Source organism: Oncorhynchus tshawytscha, linkage group LG29 (genome assembly GCF_018296145.1).
Source record: "Oncorhynchus tshawytscha isolate Ot180627B linkage group LG29, Otsh_v2.0, whole genome shotgun sequence".
NCBI lineage: Eukaryota > Metazoa > Chordata > Actinopteri > Salmoniformes > Salmonidae > Oncorhynchus > Oncorhynchus tshawytscha.
In genome coordinates, this window is record NC_056457.1 from 17,719,938 (window position 1) to 17,740,641 (window position 20,704).

At 47.7% G+C, this 20,704-nt stretch overlaps 1 protein-coding gene across 10 annotated transcripts in view; it reads left to right on the forward strand.

The window, feature by feature from the left end:
* Positions 1–20,704, forward strand: part of LOC112227828 (microtubule-associated protein 4) — a 146,815-nt gene that overhangs the window by 67,766 nt on the left and 58,345 nt on the right. For all 10 annotated transcript variants that reach the window (XM_024392753.2, XM_024392756.2, XM_042308519.1 and 7 more), the window contains 3 exons: positions 16,675–16,788; positions 17,622–17,711; positions 19,037–19,165. In XM_024392753.2, the coding sequence (XP_024248521.2) occupies positions 16,675–16,788; positions 17,622–17,711; positions 19,037–19,165 (333 nt within the window). The remainder of the gene's footprint in view (positions 1–16,674; positions 16,789–17,621; positions 17,712–19,036; positions 19,166–20,704) is intronic.

Below are 20,704 nucleotides of genomic sequence, written 5' to 3' on the forward strand. Positions count from 1 at the left end.
GACTGAGAGAGACCAAGACCGAGAGAGACAGAGACTGAAAGAGAGACAGACTGAGAGATATAGACAGAGACTGAAAAAGAGACAGACTGAGAGAGACAGACAGAGACTTAAACAGACAGACTGAGAGAGACTGAGTTTGACAGAGACTGAGCTTGACAGAGGCAGAGACTGAGAGACAGACTGAGCGTGACAGAGACCAAGAGAGACAGACAGACAGAGACCGACAGAGATGGAGAGCGACAGACAGAGACAGACTGAGACGGAGAGAGACAGACTGAGACGGAGAGAGACAGACTGAGACGGAGAGAGACAGACAGAGACTGAGAGAGACAGACAGAGACTGAGAGAGACAGACAGAGACTGAGAGAGACAGACAGAGACTGAGAGAGGCAGAGACAGAGGTTCAGCGAGACAGAGACCGAGACTGAGAGTCAGACAGACTGAGAGTCAGACAGATAAACTGAGAGAGACAGACGGAGACTGAGAGAGTCAGACAGATAAACTGAGAGAGACAGACGGAGACTGAGAGAGACAGACATGGACTGAGAGAGACTGAGACAGTTATTGAGAGTGACAGAGACTGAGGGACACGGAGACTGAGAGAGACAGACAGATACTGAGAGAGAGATAGACAGCGACTGAGAGGGATTGAGACAGACAGACAGACAGAGAGAGACTGAGACAGGGAGGGATAAAGAGACTAAGATGGATAAATAGATTGAGAGACAAAGAATGAGAGGGATAAAGAGACAGAGAATGAGAGAAAGACTGAGACTGAGAGACAGACAGCGACTGAGAGAGAGACAGACAGCGACAGAGAGATAGACAGCGACAGAGAGATAGACAGCGACTGAGACTGAGAGAGACAGAGAATGAGAGAGACAGAGAATGAGAGAGACAGAGAATGAGAGAAAGACAGCGACTGAGAGACAGACAGCGACTGAGAGAGTGACAGACAGCGACTGAGAGAGAGATAGACAGCGACTGAGAGAGAGACAGACAGACAGAGAATGAGAGACAGACAGAGACTGAGAGAGACAGGTAGAGACTGAGACAGACAGGGACAGTTATTGCGAGAGACGGAGAGAGACAGACGGAGACAGGTACCGACAGAGAGACAGACCGAGAGAGACATTGACAGAGACCGAGAGAGACAGAGACTGAGACACTGAGAGCAAGACAGAGACAGAGAGGGAGAAAGAGACTGAGATGGCAAGACATATAATGAGAGGGAGAGACAGAGACTGAAGGGACGAAGACAGAGACTGAGAGAGACAGACATGGACTGAGAGAGACTGAGACAGTTATTGAGAGTGACAGAGACTGAGGGACATGGAGACTGAGAGAGACAGACAGATACTGAGAGAGCCCAAGACAGTTATTGAGAGTGACAGAGACTGAGAGAGACAGACAGATACTGAGAGAGCCCAAGACAGTTATTAATAGAGACTTAGACAGTTATTGAGAGAGACAGAGACTGAGAGAGATTGAGACAGACAGACAGACAGACAGACAGAGAGAGACCGAGACAGAGAGGGATAAAGAGATTGAGAGACAGAGGGAAAGACAGAGAGTGACAGAGAATGAGAGAAAGACAGAGACTGAGAGGGATAAAGAGACAGAGAATGAGAGAGACAGAGACTGAGAGGGGTAAAGAGTGAGAGAGACAGAGACTGAGAGGGAGAAAGAGACTGAGAGGGCAAGACAGATAATGAGAGGGAGAGACAGAGACTGAGAGAGACGAAGACAGAGACTGAGAGGGATAAAGAGTGAGAGAGACAGAGAATGAGAGACAGACAGCGACTGAGAGAGAGACAGACAGCGACTGAGAGACAGACAGAGACTGAGAGGGATAAAGAGTGAGAGAGACAGAGACTGAGAGACAGACAGCGACTGAGAGACAGACAGTGACTGAGAGACAGACAGTGACTGAGAGAGACAGACAGTGACTGAGAGAGACAGACAGTGACTGAGAGAGACAGACAGTGACAGAGAGAGACAGACAGTGACTGAGAGAGAGACAGACAGTGACTGAGAGAGACAGACAGTGACTGAGAGAGACAGACAGTGACTGAGAGAGAGACAGACAGTGACTGAGAGAGAGACAGAGACTGAGAGAGACTGAGACAGACAGATTGAGAGAGATAGAGACTGAGAGAGACAGGGACAGTTATTGTGAGAGACGGAGAGAGACAGACGGAGACAGGTACCGACAGAGAGACAGACCGAGAGAGACATTGACTGAGACACTGAGAGCAAGACAGAGACTGAGAGGGAGAAAGAGACTGAGAGGGCAAGACAGATAATGAGAGGGAGAGACACAGACTGAGAGAGACGAAGACAGACTGAGAGAGACGAAGACAGCGACTGAGAGAGACGAAGACAGCGACTGAGAGAGACGAAGACAGACTGAGAGAGACGAAGACAGAGACTGAGAGAGACGAAGACAGAGTCTGAGAGAGACGAAGCCAGAGACTGAGAGAGACAGACAGAGACTGAGAGAGACAAAGACAGAGACTTAGAGAGGGACTGAGAGACAAAGACTGAGAGAGAGAAACACAGACTGATAGAGAGACCCGAGACAGAGACTGAGAGGGATAAAGAGACTGAGAGGGAGAGACAGACAGTTAATGTCAGAGACTGAGAGAGACAAAGGCAGAGACTGAGAGAGACAAATACAGAGACTTAGAGAGTGACAGGGACAGTGAGAGAGAGAGACAGAGACTGAAACAGATTCTTAGAGAGACTAAGACAGAGAAACTGAGACTTAGAGAGACTGAGAGAGAGACAGACATAGACTGAGAGAGAGACAGACATAGACTGAGACAGACATAGACTGAGAGAGAGACAGACATAGACTGAGAGAGAGACAGACAGACTGGGAGAGAGAGACTGAGAGACAAAGACTTAGAGAGACAGGGACTGAGAGAGACGAAGACAGAGACTTAGAGAGACAGAGACTTAGAGAGACAGAGAGAGACAGGGACTGAGAGTGACAGAGACTTGGAGAGACAGAGACTTGGAGAGACAGAGACTAGGAGAGACAGAGACTAGGAGAGACAGAGACTGGGAGAGGCAGAGACTTGGAGAGGCAGAGACTGGGAGAGGCAGAGACTGAGAGAGGCAGAGACTGAGAGAGGCAGAGACTGAGAGAGGCAGAGACTGAGAGAGGCAGAGACTGAGAGAGGCAGAGACTGAGAGAGGCAGAGACTGAGAGAGGCAGAGACTGAGAGAGGCAGAGACTGAGAGAGGCAGAGACTGAGAGAGGCAGAGACTGAGAGTGACAGAGACTGAGAGTGACAGACAGAGACAGAGAGAGACAAGGACTGAAAGTGACAGGGACTGAGAGAGACACATAGACTGAGAGACAGAGAGACAGGCTGAGGGATACAGAGACAGGGACTGTCAGAGAGATACAGGGACTGAGAGAGAGAGAGAGACAGATACAGAGAGACAGATACAGAGACTGAGAGAGACTGTGACAGGGACTGAGTGAGACAGACACTGAGTGAGACATGGACTGAGTGAGACAGGGACTGAGTGAGATAGACGGAGACTGAGATAGACAGAGAGACTGAGGAAGATGGAGAGACTGAGAGGGAGAGACAGAGAGAGACTGAGAGGGAGAGACAGAGAGAGACTGAGAGGGAGAGACAGAGAGAGACTGAGGAAGACAGAGAGACAGAGAGACTGAGGAAGACGAAGAGACTGAGAGGATGAGACAGAGAGAGACAGAGAAAGACGGAGAGACTGAGAGGGAGAGACAGGGAGAGACTGAGGAAGACAGAGAGAGGGAGGAAGAGGGAGAGACTTAGTGTGAGAGAGAGAGACTGAGGAAGACAGAGGGAGAGAGAGAGAGACTGAGGAAGACGGAGAGACTGAGAGGGAGAGACAGAGAGACTGAGGAAGACGGAGAGACTGAGTGTGAGAGAGAGAGACTGAGGAAGATCGAGAGACTGAGAGGGAGAGACTGAGGAAGACGGAGAGACAGAGAGAGACTGAGGAAGACGAAGAGACTGAGAGGATGAGACAGAGAGAGACAGAGAAAGACGGAGAGACTGAGAGGGAGAGACAGAGAGAGACTGAGGAAGACAGAGAGAGGGAGAGAGAGAGACTTAGTGTGAGAGAGAGAGACTGAGGAAGACAGAGAGACAGAGGGAGAGAGAGAGAGACTGAGGAAGACGGAGAGACTGAGTGTGAGAGAGAGAGACTGAGGAAGATCGAGAGACTGAGACGGAGAGACAGAGAGAGACTGAGGAAGACGGAGAGACAGAGAGAGACTAAGGAAGACGGAGAGACAGAGAGAGATTGAGGAAGACGGATAGACTGAGAGGGAGAGACTGAGGAAGACGGAGAGACAGAGAGAGACTGAGAGGAAGAGACTGAGAGGGAGAGATAGAGAGAGACTGAGGAAGAGGGTGAGACTGAAAGGGAGAGACAGCGAGAGACTGAGGAAGACAGAGAGACAGAGAGAGACTGAGAGGGAGAGACAGAAAGGGAGACTGAGGAAGAGAGAGAGACTGAGAGGGAGAGACAGAGACTGAGGAAGACGAAGAGACAGAGAGAGACTGAGAGGGAGAGACAGAGAGAGACTGGGGAAGAGGGAGAGACTGAGAGAGACTGAGGAAGACAGAGAGACAGAGAGAGACTGAGAGGGAGAGACAGAGAGAGACTGAGGAAGAGGGAGAGACAGAGAGAGACTGAGGAAGAGGGAGAGACTGAGAGAGACTGAGGAAGACGGAGAGACTGAAAGAGAGAGACTGAGGAAGACAGAGAGAGACTGAGGAAGATGGAGAGACTTTGAGGGAGAGACACAGAGAGACTGAGGAAGACGGAGAGACTGAAAGACTGAGAGGGAGAGACAGAGAGACTGAGGAAGACGGAGAGACTGAGAGAGAGAGAGACTGAGGAAGACGGATAGACTGAGAGGGAGAGACAGAGAGAGACTGAGGAAGACGGATAGACTGAGAGGGAGAGACAGAGACTGAGGAAGACGGAGAGACTGAGAGGGAGAGACAGAGAGACTGAGGAAGACGGAGAGACTGAGAGGGAGAGACAGAGAGAGACTGAGGAAGACGGAGAGACTGAGAGGGAGAGACAGAGAGAGACTGAAAGGGAGAGACAGAGAGAGACTGAGAGGGAGAGACAGAGAGAGACTGAGGAAGACGGAGAGACTGAGAGGGAGAGACAGAGAGAGACTGAGGAAGACGGAGAGACTGAGAGGGAGAGACAGAGAGAGACTGAAAGGGAGAGACAGAGAGAGACTGAAAGGGAGAGACAGAGTGAGACTGAAAGGGAGAGACAGAGAGAGACTGAAAGGGAGAGACTGAAAGGGAGAGACTGAAAGGGAGAGACAGAGTGAGACTGAAAGGGAGAGACAGAGAGAGACTGAAAGGGAGAGACTGAAAGGGAGAGACAGAGTGAGACTGAAAGGGAGAGACTGAAAGGGAGAGACAGAGTGAGACTGAAAGGGAGAGACAGAGAGAGACTGAAAGGGAGAGACTGAAAGGGAGAGACAGAGAGAGACTGAAAGGGAGAGACTGAAAGGGAGAGACAGAGTGAGACTGAAAGGGAGAGACAGAGAGAGACTGAAAGGGAGAGACTGAAAGGGAGAGACTGAAAGGGAGAGACAGAGAGAGACTGAAAGGGAGAGACAGAGAGAGACTGAAAGGGAGAGACAGAGTGAGACTGAAAGGGAGAGACAGAGAGAGACTGAAAGGGAGAGACTGAAAGGGAGAGACAGAGTGAGACTGAAAGGGAGAGACAGAGAGAGACTGAAAGGGAGAGACTGAAAGGGAGAGACAGAGTGAGACTGAAAGGGAGAGACAGAGAGAGACTGAAAGGGAGAGACTGAAAGGGAGAGACAGAGTGAGACTGAAAGGGAGAGACAGAGAGAGACTGAAAGGGAGAGACTGAAAGGGAGAGACCGAGTGAGACTGAAAGGAGAGACTGAGAGGGAGAGACAGAGTGAGACTGAAAGGGAGAGACAGAGAGAGACTGAAAGGGAGAGACTGAAAGGGAGAGACAGAGAGAGACTGAAAGGGAGAGACTGAAAGGGAGAGACAGAGAGAGACTGAAAGGGAGAGACAGAGAGAGACTGAAAGGGAGAGACAGAGAGAGACTGAAAGGGAGAGACAGAGAGAGACTGAAAGGGAGAGACAGAGAGAGACTGAAAGGGAGAGACTGAGAGAGACTGAAAGGGAGAGACAGAGAGAGACTGAAAGGGAGAGACTGAGAGAGACTGAAAGGGAGAGACTGAGAGAGACTGAAAGGGAGAGACAGAGAGAGACTGAAAGGGAGAGACAGAGAGAGACTGAAAGGGAGAGACAGAGAGAGACTGAAAGGGAGAGACAGAGAGAGACTGAAAGGGAGAGACAGAGAGAGACTGAAAGGGAGAGACAGAGAGAGACTGAGAGGGAGAGACTGAAAGGGAGAGACAGAGTGAGACTGAAAGGGAGAGACAGAGAGAGACTGAAAGGGAGAGACTGAAAGGGAGAGACTGAAAGGGAGAGACAGAGAGAGACTGAAAGGAGAGACTGAAAGGGAGAGACTGAAAGGGAGAGACAGAGAGAGACTGAAAGGGAGAGACAGAGTGAGACTGAAAGGGAGAGACAGAGAGAGACTGAAAGGGAGAGACAGAGTGAGACTGAAAGGGAGAGACTGAAAGGGAGAGACTGAAAGGGAGAGACTGAAAGGGAGAGACAGAGAGAGACTGAAAGGGAGAGACAGAGAGAGACTGAAAGGGAGAGACAGAGTGAGACTGAAAGGGAGAGACAGAGAGAGACTGAAAGGGAGAGACTGAAAGGGAGAGACTGAAAGGGAGAGACAGAGAGAGACTGAAAGGGAGAGACTGAAAGGGAGAGACAGAGAGAGACTGAAAGGGAGAGACAGAGAGAGACTGAAAGGGAGAGACTGAAAGGGAGAGACAGAGTGAGACTGAAAGGGAGAGACAGAGAGAGACTGAAAGGGAGAGACCGAGAGAGACTGAAAGGGAGAGACAGAGAGAGACTGAAAGGGAGAGACTGAAAGAAAGGGAGAGACTGAAAGAAAGGGAGAGACTGAAAGGGAGAGACAGAGAGAGACTGAAAGGGAGAGACAGAGTGAGACTGAAAGGAGAGACAGAGAGAGACTGAAAGGGAGAGACTGAAAGGGAGAGACTGAAAGGGAGAGAGAGAGAGACTGAAAGGGAGAGACTGAAAGGGAGAGACAGAGTGAGACTGAAAGGGAGAGACAGAGAGAGACTGAAAGGGAGAGACAGAGTGAGACTGAAAGGGAGAGACAGAGAGAGACTGAAAGGAGAGACTGAAAGGGAGAGACCGAGAGAGACTGAAAGGGAGACACTGAAAGGGAGAGACTGAAAGGGAGAGACAGAGTGAGACTGAAAGGGAGAGACAGAGAGAGACTGAAAGGGAGAGACAGAGAGAGACTGAAAAAGACAGGAGAGACTGAGGAGAGACTGAAAGACTGAAAGGAGAGACAGAGTGAGACTGAAAGGGAGAGACTGAGAGAGACTGAAAGGGAGAGGGAGAGACTGAAAGGGAGAGACTGAGAGACTGAAAGGGAGAGACAGAGAGAGACTGAAAGGGAGAGACAGAGTGAGACTGAAAGGGAGAGACTGAGAGAGACTGAAAGGGAGAGACAGAGAGAGACTGAAAGGGAGAGACTGAGAGGGAGAGACTGAGTGAGACTGAAAGGGAGAGACAGAGTGAGACTGAAAGGGAGAGACTGAGAGGGAGAGACAGAGTGAGACTGAAAGGGAGAGACAGAGTGAGACTGAAAGGGAGAGACAGAGTGAGACTGAAAGGGAGAGACAGAGTGAGACTGAAAGGGAGAGACAGAGTGAGACTGAAAGGGAGAGACTGAAAGGGAGAGACAGAGTGAGACTGAAAGGGAGAGACAGAGAGAGACTGAAAGGGAGAGACTGAAAGGGAGAGACAGAGTGAGACTGAAAGGGAGAGACAGAGTGAGACTGAAAGGGAGAGACTGAGAGGGAGAGACAGAGTGAGACTGAAAGGGAGAGACAGAGTGAGACTGAAAGGGAGAGACAGAGAGAGACTGAAAGGGAGAGACAGAGTGAGACTGAAAGGGAGAGACAGAGTGAGACTGAAAGGGAGAGACAGAGAGAGACTGAAAGGGAGAGACTGAGAGGGAGAGACAGAGAGAGACTGAGAGGGAGAGACAGAGTGAGACTGAAAGGGAGAGACTGAGAGGGAGAGACAGAGAGAGACTGAGAGGGAGAGACAGAGAGAGACTGAAAGGGAGAGACAGAGTGAGACTGAAAGGGAGAGACAGAGAGAGACTGAAAGGGAGAGACAGAGAGAGACTGAGAGGGGAGAGACAGAGTGAGACTGAAAGGGAGAGACAGAGAGAGACTGAAAGGGAGATGAAGACGCCGAGACCGAGAGAGATAAATACCTGTTTAGGTGGCCACAAGTGGCAATGTAATGGAGAGATGGTTGGGAGGAAGTGGAATGAGCTCACTGCATCATATTCATCTACGTTGATGTGTACTGTATGTATTAGCCTACAATACAACATGGAAATGGCACTCTATGGTAATGTATTTTATATTATCCATCTTTATGCTCCTTACGGAGGACTGAAGATGGAAGCTCATCACCTACAATCTAACAAAAACCTCTTGGAGTACTCAAAACACTATTACTGGGAATTCATGCAAGCCAAAGTGTTAACACACAGGCTTTCAGCAAAAACCTCTGCAATGCATGTGAACGCATGCCAGAGCCTGATGCTCTTTTCATCCCAATAACCTATGAACAAGAACTGTGGCTAAACCCCCTACATATTCATGATCTGCCTTTTTAATCCTGTAGCTTGGGAAAGCACACAGTGTATCCTCCTTCCTCCTCTCTAGTGGAAGCTGTCTCTTTCATCTTCTGCAGTTTCCACGTGTAATGTTCTGATCCCCCATCCCAGTGACTTTAAACCCACACTGGAGCCTTTCCAATGCCTTCATGGTGTACTGTGGGACAGGGAGATGGACCGTGTTGTCTCACTGTGGGACTGGGAGCTGTAACAGAGATGAAATGAACACTATTCTCTGCATTTCTGCCCCCAACAGAAAGTCTGTCTTGGACAGGGCTGTGGGGTGTTTAAGAAGGCGATCAAAAGGAGGTGTGGTGGAATGGCAGACTCTATCGTGAGGTCATTGGGTCAGACTCTGGGGCCTTGAAAAGCGCCATATGAATATAATGTATCATAATTATTATGGAACCGGAGGGGTCACTCAGGGGCAGAGCTGTGTGTAAATGTGTGTTGTGTTTTTGTCTTACACTTGTCGTGTGTGTGTGTGTGTGTGTGTGTGTGTGTGTGTGTGTGTGTGTGTGTGTGTGTGTGTGTGTGTGTGTGTGTGTGTGTGTGTGTGTGTGTGTGTGTGTGTGTGTTGAGTCTTGTCAGTAGCCCATTGCCTTTAAGACCTGTCAATGACCACGCTCCTCATCAATTGTTCCCCTATCTCCTGCATTAGCCCTCTGGCTTAGATAGAAAATAAGATGTGTTAGATCTGGGTTCAGTACTCCTGAAATGAGGACGGCCCGCGCTCACAGAACTCAGCATGTTGAACTAATCCAGATGTTCAGTATCTAGGTGTACAGGTAACTACCAAAATAAGGGAAACACTTGAGTAAATGAGGGATACAACGTATATTGAAAGCAGGAGCTTCCACACAGGTGTGGTTCCTGAGTTAATATATTAACATCCCATCATACTTAGGGTCATGTCTAAATGTGCCCATTTGGCCATTATTCTGGCTACCATGGCTAGAAGAAGAGATCTGTGGCTTTGAAAGAGGTGTCTGAAAGGAGCATGGGGGGGTTTAAAGTGTGTGTATGTTTCGACACTTATGGGAGATTCTGAAGCGGCGCCTGAGACAGTGTTTTTTCCACCACCATCAACAAAACGGCAAATGATGGAATATTGAAGAATGGTGTCGCATCCCTCCGATAGAGTTCCAGACACTTGTAGAATCTATGCCAAGGTGCATTGACGCTGTTCTGGCGGCTCGTTCCCTGTTATCACATCTTTTCCCACTTCTGACCACTGCCCTTTATCTGTGAGTTACAGTACCACCCCTCTCTATACAATCCTCCCCCAGGAGGACTCCCCCCACTCAGCACAGATGTGTGTCTTTACAGATGAGGATGAAATGGGTTCTATCATTTCTGACCTAAATGGACTTCATTTCCCTGGGATTTTATTCCCTCTGATTTATTTGTATCAAAGCCTTCCAAATGATAAACCCCCCCAGCCTTAATCCGTAGGCTAACCACTGGGAAGATCAATGGAGCTGCTGCTAACAGGGTTCTACATGGGCAGCCAGGCAATGGGTGCTTTACAGACAGGGGCAGGCACACACACACTATACACACACACACACACACACACACACACACACACACACACACTATACACACATGCGGCTCAGCATTCAGCTTAGTTCTGTGTGTGTGTGTGTGTGTGTGTGTGTGTGTGTGTGTGTGAGAGAGAGAGAGATATTCCAGAGGGATTGACATCAAAAGCTGCAGAGCGGCAGGCTGTGGCAACCCAGAGCTGTGATCTAATGACCCTGCATCCGTGGATCACGTGTCATCCTGTCTGACTGCAGAAGAGCAGTCTTCTATATCCATGTGTCATCCTGTCTGACTGCAGAAGAGCAGTCTTCTATGTCCATGTGTCATCCTGTCTGACTGCAGAAGAGCAGTCTTCTATGTCCATGTGTCATCCTGTCTGACTGCAGAAGAGCAGTCTTTTATGTCCATGTGTCATCCTGTCTGACTGCAGAAGAGCAGTCTTCTATGTCCATGTGTCATCCTGTCTGACTGCAGAAGAGCAGTCTTCTATGTCCATGTGTCATCCTGTCTGACTGCAGAAGAGCAGTCTTTTATGTCCATGTGTCATCCAGTCTGACTGCAGAAGAGCAGTCTTTTATGTCCATGTGTCATCCTGTCTGACTGCAGAAGAGCAGTCTTCTATGTCCATGTGTCATCCTGTCTGACTGCAGAAGAGCAGTCTTCATGTCCATGTGTCATCCTGTCTGACTGCAGAAGGGCAGTCTTCTATGTCCATGTGTCATCCTGTCTGACTGCAGAAGAGCAGTCTTCTATGTCCATGTGTCATCCAGTCTGACTGCAGAAGAGCAGTCTTTTATGTCCATGTGTCATCCTGTCTGACTGCAGAAGAGCAGTCTTTTATGTCCATGTGTCATCCTGTCTGACTGCAGAAGAGCAGTCTTCTATGTCCATGTGTCATCCTGTCTGACTGCAGAAGAGCAGTCTTTTATGTCCATGTGTCATCCAGTCTGACTGCAGAAGAGCAGTCTTTTATGTCCATGTGTCATCCTGTCTGACTGCAGAAGAGCAGTCTTCTATGTCCATGTGTCATCCTGTCTGACTGCAGAAGAGCAGTCTTCTATGTCCATGTGTCATCCTGTCTGACTGCAGAAGGGCAGTCTTCTATGTCCATGTGTCATCCTGTCTGACTGCAGAAGAGCAGTCTTCTATGTCCATGTGTCATCCTGTCTGACTGCAGAAGAACAGTCTTCTATGTCCATGTGTCATCCTGTCTGACTGCAGAAGAGCAGTCTTCTATGTCCATGTGTCATCCAGTCTGACTGCAGAAGAGCAGTCTTCTATGTCCATGTGTCATCCAGTCTGACTGCAGAAGGGCAGTCTTCTATGTCCATGTGTCATCCTGTCTGACTGCAGAAGGGCAGTCTTCTATGTCCATGTGTCATCCAGTCTGACTGCAGAAGAGCAGTCTTCTATGTCCATGTGTCATCCTGTCTGACTGCAGAAGAGCAGTCTTCTATGTCCATGTGTCATCCAGTCTGACTGCAGAAGAGCAGTCTTCTATGTCCATGTGTCATCCTGTCTGACTGCAGAAGAGCAGTCTTCTATGTCCATGTGTCATCCAGTCTGACTGCAGAAGAGCAGTCTTCTATGTCCATGTGTCATCCTGTCTGACTGCAGAAGAGCAGTCTTCTATGTCCATGTGTCATCCTGTCTGACTGCAGAAGAGCAGTCTTTATGTCCATGTGTCATCCAGTCTGACTGCAGAAGAGCAGTCTTTATGTCCATGTGTCATCCAGTCTGACTGCAGAAGAGCAGTCTTTTATGTCCATGTGTCATCCTGTCTGACTGCAGAAGAGCAGTCTTTTATGTCCATGTGTCATCCAGTCTGACTGCAGAAGAGCAGTCTTTTATGTCCATGTGTCATCCAGTCTGACTGCAGAAGAGCAGTCTTTTATGTCCATGTGTCATCCTGTCTGACTGCAGAAGAACAGTCTTCTATGTCCATGTGTCATCCAGTCTGACTGCAGAAGAGCAGTCTTTTATGTCCATGTGTCATCCAGTCTGACTGCAGAAGAGCAGTCTTTTATGTCCATGTGTCATCCTGTCTGACTGCAGAAGAGCAGTCTTTTATGTCCATGTGTCATCCTGTCTGACTGCAGAAGAACAGTCTTCTATGTCCATGTGTCATCCAGTCTGACTGCAGAAGAGCAGTCTTCTATGTCCATGTGTCATCCTGTCTGACTGCAGAAGAGCAGTCTTCTATGTCCATGTGTCATCCAGTCTGACTGCAGAAGAGCAGTCTTCTATGTCCATGTGTCATCCAGTCTGACTGCAGAAGAGCAGTCTTTTATGTCCATGTGTCATCCTGTCTGACTGCAGAAGAACAGTCTTCTATGTCCATGTGTCATCCAGTCTGACTGCAGAAGAGCAGTCTTTTATGTCCATGTGTCATCCAGTCTGACTGCAGAAGAGCAGTCTTCTATGTCCATGTGTCATCCTGTCTGACTGCAGAAGAGCAGTCTTCTATGTCCATGTGTCATCCTGTCTGACTGCAGAAGAGCAGTCTTCTATGTCCATGTGTCATCCTGTCTGACTGCAGAAGAGCAGTCTTCTATGTCCATGTGTCATCCTGTCTGACTGCAGAAGAGCAGTCTTCTATGTCCATGTGTCATCCTGTCTGACTGCAGAAGAGCAGTCTTCTATGTCCATGTGTCATCCTGTCTGACTGCAGAAGAGCAGTCTTTTATGTCCATGTGTCATCCTGTCTGACTGCAGAAGAGCAGTCTTTTATGTCCATGTGTCATCCAGTCTGACTGCAGAAGAGCAGTCTTTTATGTCCATGTGTCATCCTGTCTGACTGCAGAAGAGCAGTCTTTTATGTCCATGTGTCATCCTGTCTGACTGCAGAAGAACAGTCTTCTATGTCCATGTGTCATCCAGTCTGACTGCAGAAGAGCAGTCTTTTATGTCCATGTGTCATCCAGTCTGACTGCAGAAGAGCAGTCTTTTATGTTGATGCATTTATGTGGTTTTATCTCTTTTGTTCTTTTTTCTTTTGTTTGAAAAGTGAATGTCCTATACATTATTTTATTTGCTGTGTTATAGGGACATTTCACCACAACGTCAACGTTTATCAGACGTTTGCACATCTGTTGGAGGTGGGATTATCTTCCCCACAAATCAGTATTCTTCAGAGGAGCCCCTGTGGTGCTCCCCTCGTCCCTCGCCCTGTCTGCCAGCGTGTGTACCCAGCATGCGGAAATCCGACTGGGGATAAGAAGGGGGGGGAAATCTGGGGTCAGCTGTAGGACAACACTGTGGAGTTAGCCGAGTTAGCGTAGCCTAGCATAGTCTTCTGTCCAGCTGTGTGGCACGGGGCTAATCCTGACACTTCCACTGCTCCGTCATTTTGTTTCACTCTGCCTTCCTTACCACCCAGTCGTATTGATTGCATTACACGTTACAAGCACAGAGGAAATGTTCAGAGGTTTTGAAGTGTTCTGTCCCCATACTAAGTTGGGCTCAAATAATGGGCTGAATGATTCATATTTCTATATCTCTTATAACTAATATGTGAATGGCAGGATTTGCTATGGGAGAACACAAAACCAAAGCTGTGTTGCTGAGTCCTATTTAGAGAGATATATTTCAGTGTTTACCCAATATTCATTTAGCAGTGGCAGGCCGCCGCTATATTTTTTAAATAAGATCATCTTTGAGAACTAACAATCACCAATAATTAAAAAATTCACTCAGAAAGAATCTAAAATTCCACATGTTTGAGTCACTCGCATAAATGTGTAGAATTGCAGAAAATTAGCTCTTGGCTGCAGAGACATAAATAGCTAAATTTTTGTCTCTGTGGCCAAGAAGAGGGCCTTTTTTCAAACTTTGGTCTGAATCCACACAATTGGCCATATGCCCACTACCACGCCATACGTCCACTAACGTTGCCACCTTGGCTGAAAATAATCCACTGCATTTACCCTGTCCAGGTGTCTAATCCTCATAAGTGACATGGGTCAGGACGGGAGTCGGCCAGTTCCTGTATGGCTGCAGTTTAAAAGCAGAGTCTAGCACTCTCCAGATGTTATGTCACACAACATCCATTTGAAATGTAACACTTTAAAAGGCTCTCTAATGTACATACAGTGTCTACTGCACATGGGCGGACCAGAATGTCACTGGGTTGTATTTGAGATTCAGGTGGTTTATTGTGTCACACCCATTCATCCGTTTTCAGAGGGACTTCATCTCTCCTACTTTGAAAGCCAGCGCGACTGGCCCTGTAAGATGCTGTCTGCTCAGCTGAACCATGACAGGGATATACTGTGTATACAGACGCCACACACACACAGCAGCAGTGATCTAGGTCAGACCGAGCCATAGAGTATGCTAGGAGCTGGAGATACAGAGGGATGGACAGAGGAGTAGAGAGATGGAGGGATGAAACTCTGGGCAAAGGCATACAAAGGTTCACTGCTCTTCTTACTGGGCCAGAAAGCCCTTAATTGTGGTGTATCAATCTTTCACCCCTCCCCCTCCCACCCCGTCCGGGGCCCCTTTCATTTTTGCCCTGTTTTGTTTTTCCCCAATGCCCTTAAACAACCCCATTGTGTTCAGTTGGCCTGGTGTGTTTCAATAGCTAACAGCTTGTCGACAATGGGTGGGCATGCAGCCTTGCTCCCCACGCTGGGTTCCCGGGGGCAAGCTGATACGAGTGCTACATGACTTGGCATGTTTGGGTCCAGACGCCCACACAGCCCCAGTCTGAAGTTGATTTACTTAGTGATGTGTGTGAATTCTGGAGTGTTGGGCTGCCCGGAGCTGTCAGTGTCCCACTGTTTCGGATGCTTTCTTGATGATGCTTTCCACCCGGGCCTTTCTCTCTTCTGGGTTGTCCTCAACGCTCCCTTGCCTCACATCTTCACAAAGATCCAATCACTGTCCTCTTATCCAAGCATTAACCTCTTACTGTGTCCCCACTTTTCCTAACATTCATTTATTAGTTCTGCCGACCATTCTAGATCTCCAAGCCCCCTGAGTGCCCTGTCCCAGTTCCCTGGGGAAAGGCTCACGAGACATGCCTCATCACGAATTGGAGGCATTCAGACACGGTCTTGTTCAGTCCATCTCGTTTGAGCTTTCGGAGTATCTCAAATCAAATGTTATTTGTCACATGCGCCGAATACAACAGTTGTAGACCTTACCATGAAATGCTTATTTACAAGCCCTTAACCAACAATGCAGTTCAAGAGATAGAGTTAAGAAAATATTTACTAAATAAACTGAAGTAAAAAAAAATATATAATAATAAGAAAATAGAGAAATAACAAATAATTTAAGAGCAGCAGTAAAGTACCAGTAGCGAGGCTATATACAGGGGGTTCCGGTACAGTCAATGTGAAGAGGGACAGGTTAGTTGAGGTAATATGTACATTGCGTTGCTCAGTTATCTTGACTATGGTTCACTATAGCCATATACTGTGTTTTTAGTTTTTCAAACATATTAAGCCAGGAATGCCCTTTTCTAAACTGCTCTGCCAGATTTCAGCACCTTGGACAGTAACCCAGCAAACGAGCAAAGTCCAGAGAGCAAACCTAAAATAGCACCAGTCTATTCTTCCTTCCTCTCACCTCTGCAATGTTAACAGCCTCTCTGATTCAACTTTTTTGTGTCTCCTCTTGTCTCTGAATAGGCATGTGTATTATCGAGCGCTGAGACACACACACGCACTCGCACACACGCACAGCCACATGTGAGGACACATGGAAGTTCAAATTCCCCCCGCCTGCCCCTCTCCGTCTACTACTGTCTAGCTTTTGGAACCGGCACTGCTGTGTTTGTGACTTTGGGTGTCGTCCTGTCCCCCCGCGTCACTGTCACCCTCAATGGAGCTGCATGGGTACAGAGGGAGGCTGGGGGGGGGGTTGTTTTTTGGGAGAGTGCTACTCTCCCACAGCGGCCAAATAACAGCCACATCGGATCAGACGACCAGACTGAGGGCCTAGATAGTAGTCAGGACCCAGAGGCAGGAGGGCAGGACAGAGGTGGGAGGGCAGGGGGGCAGAACCAGTCACAGACGGGGAGAAGTGACCACGGCCCAGGCTACTGCAGCCACTGATCAGCACAGAGCTACTGCGTACACAGAGATACAGCTGAGACTGCACTGGAAAGAAATAGGGGAAAGGATTCCCAATATCAAATGCTGTTTTAGATTTAACAGGCTTGATAGCGCTTTATTTAGAGGAGAAATTACAGGTGAGTGAGTGAGAGGTTTGTGTGTTTTGATGTACAGTTAGTGGACATGTGCGGTGTGTTGCCAGAGGGTGGAACTAATGTGAGGTGTTCTGCGTTTCCAGTTACTGCAGGTTCTAAAGTGACACCTGGGGGACAGACAGCAGCGTCACGCCCAGAACCACAGGGGGAAGTGCGTCCCAATTCGTCAGAGCAGCAAGTCTTTGCAGCCCTCTCAGGTAAGGGACCTGATGCTGCACTATTTCATAATGTTTACCCTGAAGTATATCTCATCTATTGATTTGGAGAGCTGGTAGAGATCTGAACTCATCTCCTACAGGTGTGACTGAAGTGATGTGTTGTTCACCCTTAAAGAGAGGACTGTTCTGCATTTTCAGTGTTCAGTTTGTGGTGGAGGGTCTCATGCTTAGTCTACTCACACCAATCTCTATCTCTCTCTCTCTCTATGTTTCTCTCTGTCTCTGTCTCTCTCTATGTCTCTCTCTGTCTCTCTCTCTCTGTCTCTCTCTCTCTCTCTGTCTCTCTCTCTGTCTCTCTCTCTCTCTCTGTCTCTCTCTCTGTCTCTCTCTCTCTCTCTCTCTCTGTCTCTCTCTGTCTCTCTCTATGTCTCTCTCTGTCTCTCTCTGTCTCTCTCTGTCTCTCTCTCTCTCTGTCTCTCTCTCTCTCTGTCTCTCTCTCTCTGTCTCTCTCTCTGTCTCTCTCTGTCTCTGTCTCTCTCTGTCTCTCTGTCTCTCTCTCTCTATATGTCTCTCTCTCTCTCTCTCTCTCTCTCTGTCTCTCTCTCTCTGTCTCTCTCTCTCTGTCTCTCTCTCTCTGTCTCTATCTCTCTGTCTCTCTCTCTCTGTCTCTCTCTCTCTCTCTCTGTCTCTCTCTCACTCTCTCTCTCGCTCTGTGGATTTGTCTGCTTCCATTTACTTCTCTCTGATCCTTCATTACACATGCCCTTTCCTCTGCCCCCTCTTTTGATCTTCCCTTCCTTCCTCCCCTCTATCTCTCTCCCCCTATCTCTCTCCCTCTCCCTCTCCCTATCTCACTCCCCCTATCTCTCCAGGCTCCATGGCAGGCTTCCCTGATCATTGGAGCTCCCAGCCCAACAACCCGCCCCAGATGATGGACAGTGGACTGATGGGAGATTCTTCAGGTGGACTCTTTGATTCAATTGTCAATACTTGAGCAACACACATCCTACATCCTATTGTCCGAGTAATAGCATCCATTACGAACAGATTAGGTCTCTAGATTCCTCGATATGAGGAATTCTTTGTAAGTTGCTAAGTAGTGCGCTGTCATATATTAAATGTATGATGTACTTTCTTTTGATCATGTCATAACTGGCCATGCGAACTTTAATGATTTCCCATTTGAATGTTTACATTCACACAATAAGAATGTGTGCATGCTAAAAAAAGAAGAGATATTGTAAGCTTGTAATACATTACATAGACTAGGCAATGAGTGTTAAAAAAAACACTTTGTTTTATTGAGTATGAACTCAGTGCTCGTAAAACTGAGCACACTGATTTGCAACATTGGTGGCTTGGGAGTTGTGACTGGCCTGATTAGTTGTGGGCTGAGTTGAGTTGAGCCTTTACGATGCCAGACTCGGCAGATACAGCCCCGCCACAACCTTTGTCATCTCAGTGCTACTGAATCACTGCTGAAAGGCTAGTCACTTGAAGACACACACTTACAAAAGGAAACAGGCATGCACACACACACACACACACACACACACACACACACACACACATACACACTCAGGCAAATACATGCACACACACACACAGGAACAGTAGCTGTGAATCCCCACGAGGAACCAATGGATGACATTTTGAAGGGGTTACTGGGTGTTTTGTCTGAGTCATTGCTTTACGGTTTCAATCGATGTGTCAGCGCCTCATTCCCCCCACCCCCACTAGCCAACTGCCACCGACATGGAATTCTCATCACCGTGTCACTTCCTCTCTGTCTGTGACATTTCCACTGCACTTGCCTCAGAAGGTGTTGCTAGCCAGTCCCCACTCAGGAGAAGGGCCCTCGTTGAGGAATAGAAGTCCATTTAGGGGGGCCCATTTTCAAATGTCTCTGTCCCTCGTTTCTGCGCCTGAAAGGCTTCATCCTATCATGACTCATCTTTTGAACATTCCTCAATGAGCTCTCTGGATTGGCTCATTCCGTCTGCCTGTGTTATGACTTATGTTCGACCTACTCATTGGCCCGTCTGAGGTTGATCTAAGCTCTGATTGCTACTGCTCTGTGACATTTGTCTGACTCTGTATCAGGATCGATTTGAAGCGGTTCTGGGCCCATTATTCATGAAGCACCTCAGACTAGAAGTGCTGATCAAGAATCGATTTTGCCTTTTAGATTGTAATGAACATGATTAAATGGATAGAGTGGGGGTTGATCCATCAGAGATGCTTTGTGAATACAGAGGTTGATTGTTTCTTTGTGTCTGTGTGACAGGTTTCTCCCAGCCTGCTATGGGGACGGAGATGGGGATAGCTCCACTATCGACAGAGAGGCCTCCCAGCATCGCAGAGCCCCAGAAGCCCCCACCTCAGGCAGCCAACACACCCAAGGACATGTCTGCAGGTAAAGGGAAACACACATTTAGAAACACACATTATCACTATTAGTAACAGTGCCTATACCGAAGTGCCTACCTCAGTACCTAGTTCAGTAACTGTCAGTACCTATCAACATCTTCAGCCAGCTCTTAAGGCCTACAGTTGAAGTCGGAAGTTTACACACAGTTAGGTTGGAGTCATTAAAACCTCATTTTTCAACCACTCCACAAATTTCTTGTTAAGAAACTATAGTTTTTGCAAGTCGGTTAGGATCTACTTTGTGCATGACACAAGTAATTTTTCCAACAATTGTTTACAGACAGTTTATTTCATTGTATCACAATTCCAGTGGGTCAGAAGATTACATACACTAAGTTGCCTGTGCCTTTAAACAGCTTGGAAAGTTCCAGAAAATGATGTCATGGCTTTAGAAGCTTCTGATAGGCTAATTGACATAATTTGAGTAAATTGGCGGTGTACCAGTGGATGTATTTCAAGGTACCTTCAAACTCAGTACCTCTTTGCTTGACATCATGAGAAAATCAAAAGAAATCAGCCAAGACCTCAGAAAAAGAAATTGGAGACCTCCACAAGTATGGTTAATCCTTGGGAGAAATACTCAAAAGCCTGAAGGTACCACGTTCATCTGTACAAACAATAGTACACAAGTATAAACACCATGGGACCACGCAGCCGTCATACCGCTCAGGAAGGAGATGCTTTCTGTCTCCTAGAGATGAATATACTTTGGTGCGAAAAGTGCAAATCAATCCCAGAACAACAGCAAAGGACCTTGTGAAGATGCTGGAGGAAACGGGTACAAAAGTATCCATATCCACAGTAAAATGAGTCCTATATTGACATAACCTGAAAGGAAGAAGCCACTACTCCATAAAAAAAGTCAGACTACGGGGTGCAACTGCACATGGGGACAAAGATCGTACTTTTTGGAGAAATGTCCTCTGGTCTGATGAAACAAAAATATAACTGTTTGGCCAAAATGACCATTGTTATGTTTGAAGGAAAAAGGGGGAGGCTTGCAAGCCGAAGAACACCATCCCAACCATGAAGCACGGGGTGGTAGTATCATATTGTGGGGGTGTTTTGCTGCAGGAGGGACTGGTGCACTTCACAAAATAGATGGTATCATGAGGAGGAAAATGACGTGGATATATTGAAGCAACAACTCAAGACATCAGTCAGGAAGTTAAAGCTCGGTCGCAAATGGGTCTTCCAAATGGACAATGACCCCAAGCATCCTTCCAAAGTTGTGGCAAAATGGCTTAAGGACAACAAAGTCAAGGTATTGGAGTGGCCATCGCAATGCCCTGACATCAATCCTATAGACAATTTGTGGGCAGAAATGAAATAGTGTGTGAGAGCAAGGAGGCATACCTGACTCAGTTACACCAGCTCTGTCAGGAGGAATGAGCCAAAATTCACCCAACTTATTGTGGGAAGCTTGTGGAAGGCAACCTGAAATGTTTGAACCAAGTTAAAGAATTTAAAGGCAATGCTACCAAATACTAATTGAGTGTATGTAAACTTCTGACCCACTGGGAAT